Source organism: Musa acuminata, chromosome BXJ1-1 (genome assembly GCF_036884655.1).
Source record: "Musa acuminata AAA Group cultivar baxijiao chromosome BXJ1-1, Cavendish_Baxijiao_AAA, whole genome shotgun sequence".
NCBI lineage: Eukaryota > Viridiplantae > Streptophyta > Magnoliopsida > Zingiberales > Musaceae > Musa > Musa acuminata.
The window spans coordinates 18564217-18575416 of record NC_088327.1 but is presented as its reverse complement, the minus strand read 5'-3'; the positions used below and the strand labels follow the sequence as shown (position 1 = coordinate 18575416).

The following is an 11200-nucleotide window of genomic DNA, read 5'->3' as shown; positions in this document are numbered from 1 at the left end:
TTTATAAGCCAATACTTTTCTATCTATGTGTATTAATAATTCAATCATACAAACTATAAATATCAGAAATCCTTTTAATCATTCTCCACTAGTGCTCAACCTCTCCTTCCAACATAAAGGCAGCAAGAGAAACCTTATAATCATCAGGGCAATTTACGACATCAAATATTTGTTAGGATCGAGAGCACTAAGAGGGGGGGGTGAATTAGTGCAGCGGAAATTTTACAGCGATTAAAACCGAAAGCTGCGTTCGTTCGATAGAAACTATTATGATGCAAAAGCTGATTCACAGTTTGTATCTAAGTGCAGTTTGCATCTAAGCGCAGATTGCGTCTAAGCGCAGTTTGCGTCTAAACACGGTTTGCGTCTAAACACAATTTGCGTCTAAGCGCAGTTTGCGTCTAAACACAGTTTGCGTCTAAGCGCAGTTTACGTCTAAACGCAGTTTGCGTCTAAACGCAGTTTGCGTCTAAGCGCAGTTTACGTCTAAACGCAGTTTGCGTCTAAACGCAATTTGCGTCTAAACGTAGATGACAGTTTGCAGTTCTAAATGAAATCAAGACGTAAACGTAAACTGCACAGAACCTTGTTCATAAAAGCACAGAAGACAGTTTGCAGTTGTAAATGAAATCAAGACGTAAACGTAAACTGCACAGAACCTTGTTCGTAAAAAAGCGCAGAAGACAGTTTGCAGTTTGTAGATGGAATCAAGACGTAAACGTAAACTGCACAGAATTCGTTCGTAAAAGCGCAGAGAGCAGTTTGCAGTTTGTAAATGGAATTAAGACATGAACGTAAACTGCACAGAACTCGTTCGTAAAAGCGCAGAGAGCAGTAGCTATGTAGGAGGTTTGCAGTAATGATAAAGTGCTCAAAATAAACGCAAACCAGAGATTTAGAGTGGTTCGGTCAGTCTTGACCTACTCCACTTTTGGCTTCCTCCACCGATGAGGTTACCGACGTCAACTAGAGGCCTTCCTTCAATAGGCGAAGGCCAACTACCCTCTTACAGATTCACTCCTTTTGACGGGCTTAGGAGACAACCCTTACAGATGTTTTCTCTCCTCTCTTTACAACTCAAACTTGAAGAACAGAAGGAGGAGGAAAACTAGCAGTTTTGAGCTCTAAGAACCACTGAAAAGATCAAGATTTCGGGTAAGTTCTTGCTATCTCAGTGCTGAATGGGTGGGGTATTTATAGGCCCCAACCCAATTCAAATTTGGAGCTCAAAACGATCAAATCCCGGAATTCCGGGATCAGGCGGTTGCACCTCCTGACTGGAGAGGTTGCACCGCCTGGCAGAGCTCGAAGACTGAGCCCAAGCGGTGCCACCTCTTGACTGAGGCGGTTGCACCTCTTTTGCTAGAGCTCGAAGACCGAGCTCAGGCGATGCCACCTCTTTGTCAGGGAGGTTGCACCGCCCAGTCTTGCTCGAAGACTGAGCTCAGGCGGTGCCACCTCCTGGCTGGGGAGGTTGCACCGCCCAGTCTCGCTGGGAGGCTTAGCCCAGGCGGTGCCACCTCCTGGCTGGGGCGGTGCCACCTCTTTCACTATTTCAGCTCACTTGGTTTGGCTCCAAACTTGGCCCAAACCAGTCCGAACTTGGGCCTAATTGGCCCCTACTTGGGTTATAGGATTAACACCTAATCCTAACCCTAATTAATGTACTAACTATGATTTTAAAGACATTTTCTAAGCTATTACAAAGTCCGCAAGTCAAGACTTCTTCTGGCGAGCTTCCGGCAAACTTCCGGCGATCTTCCGATGAACTCTCGGAAACCATTCTGCGGACTCCCGGCAAGCTCCTAGACTTCACGATTTGTTCTTAGCGAGTTCCAACGAGCTTCTTCGGCAAGCTCCGATCTTTCTCGGCGAGCTCCGCGAACTTCCAACGAACCTTCCGGCGAGCTTCCGAAAATCCTTCGGCAAGCTCCCAACTCATTCTCGGCTAGTTCCGATAGCATTCCCGATGAACCTTCGGACTTCCGTCGAACTCTCGAACTTGCAACAAATCCTTCGCGCTTGACTCCGACACTTTGTTTCACTTTATGTCTTCATCGTTATCATAGTTAATCCTGCACAATTAAAGCAAAACTTCGATCGAGACAATTAATCCTAAGCAATTAACCAAGTTGTCCGGCATGTCATTGGTCCCTCGACGCTTCGTCTGATTTTTCGGCGCATCGTCCTCTCCTGCGGCCTATTGCCCAATCGGCCAGTTGACTCCGCAACTCCGATATCCTTGGCACAATAACCGCTCTTCTTGGCCCGATGCCCGAGTCCACTGCCCGAAGCCTTCTATCGATACGTCGACCGATCTACCGGCCCGACGTCCAATCTTCTGACATGTTCCTCCGGCACAACATGATTTTCCTGCTTTAATTGTCTCATCCTGATCAAAGCATCCTGCGTCACTCAAAATGTAGATTAAATCATAAACATATATCAAGTAGTTTCATCATCAAAATACGAGATTCAACAATATTTTCTCTATCTACATCATCCATTGTTTTGCTACAATTGAATCAGGCTCACCACTAAAATTGGGAAGACTAAGCTTATTAAATTATTCAATTCTGTTTTGATGTCATTGTTCCATCATTCCTAACAAGTGAAATAGCTTATTCCAAGAATAACAAATTTAGGGTGTATTTAGGAACATATGAAATGTGTATTGATAACTCAATACATATTTTAAATGTGACTTAAAATTTAATATTTTTAAATCGTATTTGGTTTAGATGCTATTTCTTTTGTAAGATTATATGAAATTCTTTTGTAAGATTATATACATTGATTGATTGATTTTAGTTTATTTACTTATTATTTTAAATTAAAAATATATGTTCATTTTTAATAAATATTTAAAATATTAGAAGGATAAATTTATCACATAATATTCAATAGACTTTTGAAACATAATTTTACTAAGCAACAATCACATCACATTTAAAATATAATTTTTATCTATTATTTATCAAATACTCAGAGCATTTCACAACTATACATTCACTCAAGCTTCCTTCTCTAAATGCATATTAAAAATATAAATATATTTTCAACACAATCTTAGAGTCTTATTATTCTATAAATAATTTATCCATCTCATCTTGGTAAGAGACAGATATATAGGAAAAAGAACCTGTATACTCTTAAGGTTTTTTAGAAATATTCTTCCAAAATCTATATAAGAGGATGTTGAAAAAGGTTAAAGTTTTATTTTATATTTGTTATTATTATTATATTAAAGAATCTATATTTTTCTCCAAGTATATTTTTCTAGGTTTTTTTGTAAATTCTCATGAAAAGCTTACTGCAACTATATGGTAGTCGAGAATTAATATATGTTCATATGCTATATAAAAGCCATAGTTGTACTCTTCCTTTCCTTGCCAATAGATTTGTTTGGAGAGAAACGAGTTAGGGTTTCCATTTTCTACTACCAACACATGAAATTTGTCATAAGAATTATAGATTTGGATCATCATTCGTATTATTCTTATCTGCATGCATGTATTAATAGACACATGGCATGCGTGGATATGAATTCTGATCGAGCTGCAAATACAGACAACACATGTTTGATTCCCGTCCGAATTAGATTCAGAGTTTCTGCTCATTAGAAGATGCAAATATGGAGTTAACGATGACGCAAATAGTCTTTCTCCTTAATCAAATTAACGATAGGCTAATTAGACCTGCGATCGATGACTGAGAATTGACCTCCACTGACAAGCGAGCGTCCTGACAAGAGACGAGAAAATGGAAACAATGGAAGCTGATCTCTGCAACATGAGATCTCAAACAGGACAGGGGAGGAGGAAGCTGCGTAGCGAGGGCTCGAGGTACTGGAAGGCTGCAGCCCATCCGGCCTGAGTCGGGTGTGCTGAGTCCCAGTAGAAGTGTTCCTCCGGGTGGCGGCACACCCTATACAACTTGTTCCCCTGGGCATCTACCTGACTGCAGGCTGCTGTGCCGGAGCTACTCTCGCAACATGGCACCAACAAGTACTTGATCGACTCTGCTCCATTCACTGGACAAGTAAAGAACTACTTCTGATTCTTGCAATACATCTCTCACTTTGTTATATCAGGAGAAGATAGCGTAGCTGATTACCTTGACGGAGTACGTTTGAGAAGGCCGTGTTCACGTCAAGAGACAAGAAGGTTGTTGTCTTACTACCTCCATCCAATTCCTCCACCAGTCGATCAACCCTGCGGTTATGGTCTGCCACTGCCGCCGATATGTTCGCGGGACAAATCGTGTAGTTCGTCTGCCGGGTGTAGTACGGGATGCATTGGATCGGGTGCAGGTTGGTGACGACCACTTTCGGAACCCCGATGCGATCAAAGCGCTTCAGGTCTGCCTTCAGCTGCGCGAACAGACGATCCATGAACCGATGGAGATGCTGCAAAAGCATGGGAAGAACGTCGTCATGGTTGTCGTTCTTTCTTTCGTATGGAAACGTCGTCATGTTTCCTTCTCGGATACTCACCAGCAAATAGTTCGGATCGAGTTGAGAGAAGTGCATGTAGTCATTCCCGGACGCAACGATCAACGCAACAGAAAACTTGATGTCATGTTCTGAGAAGACGCCAGCGTCGATCTGAGACTGGAACTCATCGATCTGAGCGGATAGGTTTCTCTGGAAGTTCCCCGTGTCGAAGATGCCAGAGCCGGAGACGGCAAAGTTCATGCCATTTTGTAGCAGCATCAGCTTGTCACCGACTCTTCTGATCTTATAGGGGATGGGAGAACTGATTCTGATAAGAGAAGCTGCCACACCATGTGGAAACAACTACATATTACTGCAGTTCTTTTGCCAGAAACGAGCTCAGACACATATGCTTGCAATCTAGCAAAGCTATGGAATCGGATGCGTACTTTTATATTCAATGGACACACTGTGGTGGTGGCCTCATGATGCGTAAACCAAAAGAAACAATAGATTACAAGGTGTTGAAGGGAAGTAATAATGCATGAAGGCATATCAACTGCAACCACTGATTGAGAGGAGAATAATATCGAGTCATGAGACAGTGAGTTGGTAAAAAGATCGCCAAAGCGAGAGTTCCTTTTGTAAAGATGTAAGCTACTTTAGACTACGCTAAAGAGAAGAATCACAGGGACCGATATAAACGTCGGTATTAGAAATAGATAGATAGATAAAGAGAGAGAGAGAGAGAGAGAGAGAGTTACACGTGGTGTGGATAGATGAAAAAGCAAAGCAGATCTTTGTAGAAAGAGAGAGAGTTAATCTATAAGACAAAAGCTTAGTACTCTAAGGAAAGAACAGACTGACCAACGTAGTCGGTGAGGACCTTCCCGTCGGAGAACCGGCCGGCGGGCTTCTTGGGAAAGGTCATGCCGTAAGGCTCAAACCAGGAACGCGCGATGTTCCTCCCCAGCTTCTTCCCCAGGTTTCCTGTGTCGGCGTATGAGTCGCCGAAGACGAACAGCTTACGAGCTCGGTATTCCTCCTGCTTGCCAGTATCACTACCAGTAATCGTAGTCCCTGCAACATGAGGAGTCTCGTAGAACTGAACACCGATGAGCGTGAGAAGCAAACCAAACTGAGGTGAGCCGAAGGCAGCCTTACCCATCATGAGGAAGACCAATGAGAAGGCACAAAGGATGACCCTCTCCATGGAAGAAGATGATGAGATCAGATGCAGAGAGAAAGGAGCAGTAGTAAGACATGAGAGAGTATTTATAGGGACTGGACTAGGTTTTGTCCACCTGTAAAGTGGGACCCATTTGAATGTTAAATTCTCCGGTATGTTCTCCCCCCTCTCTCTCTCTCTCTCTCTCTCTCTCTATATATATATATGTATATATATATATATGTATATATATATATATGTATATATATATATATATATAGTAATTAATACACATGCAATCTGCAAACTTAAAATTACACGTTGGAAATTGTACGCTCTGACACCACATATCGATTCGCATTACAAAGGTCGTTGTATCGTGACGAATAATTGACGTGTCGTTCCTATCGGTCATATATGTGTATATGTATTACCTACGTGGTGACTATTCGAGGTACGTCTCTCACCTACGTAATGACTAGAGCCACTTGAGTCACGACTCACTACACAATTACGTGGCGAAGAGGGGCTGTAGGGTGCCACGCCACATCATGCGGTCGTGTCTTGATCGGTGACACGAGTATGTTTCCTATGGTCGGCTGCACACTGAGTCCACCCCTGGAACACACAAGGGTGTGGTGTCAACTGAAAACTGGGTCCCGCACAAAGTCTTGGGTGGCACCGAACCCTGGATAATTCCGGGGCTGGTTCAGTCTTTTGGACAGACTTCTTGGGCGTGGTTAGAAGAGTCCGCCGTGCTGCGGCCTTAAGGGCTCAGAGAGAAACCCAAACCGATCGGGTCCGGTTTTGATGTGAGACGGCGGCGAAGACCGGAAGACGGCTCTAGTAGAGGTCCGACAGCGGAAACCCTACAGTGAGAACGAAAACCTGAGGAATGGGAAAGCGCGGGAAGAAGCACCGGGAGCCGCAAGGACGTCGGGGTGGCGACGCTAGTGACGAGGAGGACATCTTGCCCTCCTCAGCTTACGACGTCCCGCCGCCGACCAATGATCGAGAACACCAAGAGAGCGAATCGGGAGAAGAAGAAGATGATGATGGAGGAAGAGCGTGGGCGGCGGCTGCTCCGTCCAAATTCCATCTCTATCAGCTGTCGGTCCAGGTGAAATCAAACCTCTATTATCCGGGAAAGCTTTCTGGTTAGGGTTTATGGGTTCTATTAAAGTTGGATTTCTTTTATCTTTGATGATGATGTGTCGGAGCAGTCGCCCAAGGGAGATATCAGCTACATGCAAAAGTTCTTCTTGATGTATGTCGGTGGGCGGTTTCCGCTCCATTTGCAAGAAGATTTCTGCGGCACTGCCCTTCTGAGGTATAAATGCAAATATTTGTGCTCGAAACTTGTTGTCTTTTTTCCTCTTTTTGGTTCTTCAGTGCCACTGAAATTTGGTTAGGTTCAAAGGTGTATAGTTGCTCTTGTAGCAATGTTCTTTGGTGACAGCATTTGATTTTGGGAAGCAAACAAGTGAAAATTTTCTATCAGAATCTTGAATCGATGTGAATAATGTACAGTTAAGTTAGAACTTAATGAAGAAATCCACCTTTCATTAGTTACTTCGGTGACCCATCTGTCAGAGAATTCCTGCATCTTTTTAGGAGGTTTAGTGAATCCAAGTGTAGTAGTTTCAGTAGGAGCCCGGCTATAACCGAGAGAAGTAATCTGTAGCTGGAAGTTAATTTATGTTTCTAATCCTACCAATGAAAATAAGGTCAAAAATTATTTGGCTTGTTTTTCTACATCATCATCTGGATACAAAAGAGACAACAGGCATGAACAATTGCAAGAGGTGATGAGAATTCTTCATCTTGATATATTCTAATCCACTTGGATTTCACTGAGATTGTTGGGGATTTCACTCTTCATACAAATATCCTACTCATGTTGCTTGCTCAAAATTTGATATCTATATTTCTGGAGTAGTGCTTATAAGAAGTAGGTGGCCCATTTTTGCTACCACTTGGTAATTGTTCTTGAATAGAGTCTTGTTTCCTTGTTTGATGCTCCTAATTTTCAGTTCATTTGCTTTGGAAGTTTCGGAGGACAAGCTTTATGCCATTGTTCTTTTGATGTGATTAACTTAGAACCATCAAGTAAGAGTCGATTAATGAAGTTTGAATTAATGATCATTGTAGAAATAGATGAGGAAGGCAACATCAATTATTAAATTCATTAGAATAATGATTTACAAAATATAACACCAAAGATAGTTGGATAACAAATACAAGAAGTGCTCTTGAGGTCACTGTACACATTTAGTATATTTCTTTACTTCCTTTCACCTTTTCTTGTATATTTTTGAATCACTAACAAATTTGGCATCTAAATTTGTTGGTGTTATTATTGTTGTCTACAAAATAGAATGAAATTGTTCAGCTGTTAGATTCTCCTTGTTTTATCTGTTAGATTCTTATCTGCTGACTTTGATGAAAAATTTTGCTTTCCTTCCTGTATTTGGCAGTTGTGAGTGGCTCCGCAGTGACCCAAGACGAACTGCAATTGGTGTTGATTTGGACCTTGAAGCACTTAACTGGTGCTTGGAGAACAATCTAAATAAGGTTGGAGGTGACGGGTGTTCTAGGATCTCTCTTCTCCACGGTAATGTGTTGTGCCCTCAGGAAGCTTGCCTTGTGAAACACCAAGTTGAAGATCTTGTGAAAGATCTAGCTTTATCTGACAAAAATGGTGCTTCAGAAGCTGTCACAACAAATGAGAGAGATGATTCTGAAGTTCAAGGATGCTTCACCTATGCATCCGTGAAAATTGATGCACTGCCAAATAGAGACATTGTCTGTGCATTCAATTACAGCTGTTGTTGCCTCCAAAAGCGCAAAGACTTAGTTTTGTACTTCAAGCATGCTTTTAATGCACTATCGAAGAAGGGTGGCATTTTTGTGATGGATCTATATGGAGGTGTGTCATCAGAGTGCAAGTTGCATCTTCGTAGAAGGTTCTCTAACTTTACAGTAAGTTCTGTTCTTGATGTCATCAGAAGCATATTTTTTGTGGGTGTACCTGCATCATGAGCATTACTTTATGCATGACCAAACTATGCTCTACAAAAGGAGGTTTGGCTAGTAAGTAAGCAGAATTTGCAGATATCTGAATCTCCTATTTGGGACACCTAATAACAAGCTGATCTTGACCTTGTGTTGCTTGTTCCTTCATGCAATAGAAATTGATGAGAACTTAATCGATGTTGCCTTTAAAATGGTTGGATGAGAATGTAATTGACATGGAAGTTGTTTGGAACAAAATGCAGTTTAACATTGTCTCAGTGATTGTGTCTTGACTTACAAAAGTATTAAAGGAACTAAACTTTTGCACTTCTATATCAAAATTTTGGCTTATAGTCGCTATAAATTTTTTGATGACACTCAAAGTTTGAGCTTATCTCCTTTCTATGTGGCTTATGTATTTTGTTGTGATTGCAGTATGTATGGGAGCAAGCAGAATTTGATATCATAAACCGCAGGACAAAAATTAGCCTCCACTTTCATCTTGGAAAGCAACAGATAATACGGCATGCATTTTCATATGACTGGCGCTTGTAAGTTTCATCTTTGATATCCAACCAATATATCATGATGTTTTCTATGCATCTATGCTGCTATTGTTATTCTTGGTCTTTTTTTTAGCAGCATTATTGCTTGGATAATATTTCTTTTGCAAGTTCCGATCTGCTGCTACAAAAATGTTGTCACAGAAACATCTTATCCTGAATCTTGATCTGGCTTCATGCCCTTTTTTTTTTGCAAGAAAACAAAGTAGCTTAACTTAATCAAACCAAGGGTTGGAACACCATTCACATCACTTCATGACCAAATTTATGCAATTAACTTCTCCACACTTCATGTGGACATGTACCATAGGTGCATGAGAAAACTACAGGCAAACATAGTTTGATAACATGTTAATGCTCCAACTTGAACTAAATGCAAGGCTTCAAGCACTTGCACACAAGAGATATCTGAAGCTTCAGCCATGACTCATCAAATTTGCTTTTCATAAAGCACCTCATTCCAACGTGCAAACTGTATTTGATAGTTTTATTTTAAACATTATGGTTAAAATCCATTTTTCGCTGCTTAAGAAACAGATATGAGAGTTGAAGTGGTCAAATTCTCTGTCGTTACAGGTGGTCACTACCAGAAATCAAGGATTGCTTGGAGGAGGCTGGATTCCAATCCATACATGTTTGGATCCGAAAAATGCCAGACACCACGGACAATCAGAACTCGGAGGAATTTACCATCAGCCGAGATGTCAAGTACGAAATGGTGGCATCCTTCCAGCAACAAGATGCATGGAATGCATATATTGTTAGTGTAGCAAACGTTTAAATGATGTTTCACTATGCTTCATGTTTCATCAGGACAAGGTCCTATGCATGATAGCATTCGCTCTGATGGTTTTGTTCGAGAGTGATCAATTAAATACACCAGAAGGTTTCCTATTACTTCCTATAGACATGATCAAATGGTTTAGGAAGGTATTAGATAAACTTCCAGTACTCGGTCAAGCCTAGGAATCCTAAAACCACTTTAGAATGTGAGAATGAGTCATCTGGTTTCACTCGGGTTGGGATTATAAGCTTCCTCATCAAAACTCTCCTGATAATGAGCACTGGATTGGTGTTGCAATCAAGTTTTCCAATGACATTTAATATTGAATTTTTTTAGGTAATAATCAGAATTTAGCAGGTATTTTAGACCACCTTTGGCTACTTGAAGCTTTATGTTGCTACTAGATCCACCAGGATCAAGTTAGAAGGGGTGATGTTTGAGCTTTTCTTTTGCAATGTTTTGTGTCATATTTGTGTAGTTGTGGCATATTTCTGTTGACGTGTTTGGTAGACTTTCTGCTCCTACTCTTTCTTTCGTGGCTCAGTGTCAAAAGAGCCAAATGGGTTTCTTGGCTTTCATGGCTTCTGTAAAAAGACGAATCAAAGCAGCAGGTGCTATAGCTTGCCCTCATGAATTTTGGAGATGGTGTTGTTTTACCGAAAAATGTTTTTTTTTTAATGTTTCTAAATCTTTTAGTTGTTTACATGAAATGATTTGTGGATTTATGCCTCGACTTAAAGTTACATATATTTTAAAATGTTTATTCATTCAGGTCAATATAGCTCAGTCTGTCCAACAAAGATGAAACACGCAAAGCCGAGGAAGGAGAGAGTGGTTTGTTCAAGGTCTCGATCACCAATGGTGATAAAAAGGTGGTGAGAAGTATCATGGACTACCCAAACTGATATATGCCACCAAAACTTTAAGCCTTGGTTTTGCCAGCGTTACGCCTCTAAACCTTAGGATTGCTAGTGAACTACTGTGACGAGATTTCGACATGTGCACCACGCATTAAAATTAGGAAAGGCCACATCATCCAACAACAGTAAATGAACATGGAAGATTACAATGATGCCCCTTTTTGTTCATTTGCATATTAAACATCTGCTTGCATCCACCATCAGATCAACTAAAAAGGAAAAGAAAAGGAGTTTTATTTACCGACCCCCGAGCAATATCTTTTACTTGGGGTTGCGTCTGCCACTTGGGAGCGATAAAGGCCAACTGAAATATGC

General features: G+C 41.2%; 2 protein-coding genes across 3 annotated transcripts; one reads left to right on the top strand and one right to left on the bottom strand.

Moving 5' to 3' along the window:
• Nucleotides 1-3661: 3661 nt before the first annotated feature.
• On the bottom strand, nucleotides 3662-5666 carry LOC135587362 (GDSL esterase/lipase At5g03610-like). 2 transcript variants are annotated; one of them, XM_065078678.1, is made up of 5 exons: nucleotides 5600-5666; nucleotides 5303-5515; nucleotides 4496-4776; nucleotides 4117-4408; nucleotides 3662-4021 (listed from the first exon to the last, which is right to left on the bottom strand). In XM_065078678.1, exons 1-5 carry the CDS (start codon nucleotides 5646-5648, stop codon nucleotides 3801-3803), a joined length of 1056 nt encoding a protein of 351 aa, XP_064934750.1. In that variant the 5' UTR covers nucleotides 5649-5666; the 3' UTR covers nucleotides 3662-3800. The 2 variants fall into 2 exon arrangements, with proteins under 2 accessions (XP_064934750.1, XP_064934745.1); XM_065078673.1 differs by having other exon boundaries at nucleotides 3665-4033.
• Nucleotides 5667-6332: 666 nt separating this feature from the next.
• LOC103973810 (uncharacterized) lies at nucleotides 6333-10280 on the top strand. The gene is made up of 5 exons (XM_009388470.3): nucleotides 6333-6723; nucleotides 6827-6933; nucleotides 8081-8585; nucleotides 9054-9169; nucleotides 9758-10280. The coding sequence occupies exons 1-5, from the start codon at nucleotides 6499-6501 to the stop codon at nucleotides 9960-9962; spliced, it is 1158 nt and encodes a 385-aa protein (XP_009386745.2). The 5' UTR covers nucleotides 6333-6498; the 3' UTR covers nucleotides 9963-10280.
• The last annotated feature ends 920 nt before the right edge of the window (nucleotides 10281-11200 follow it).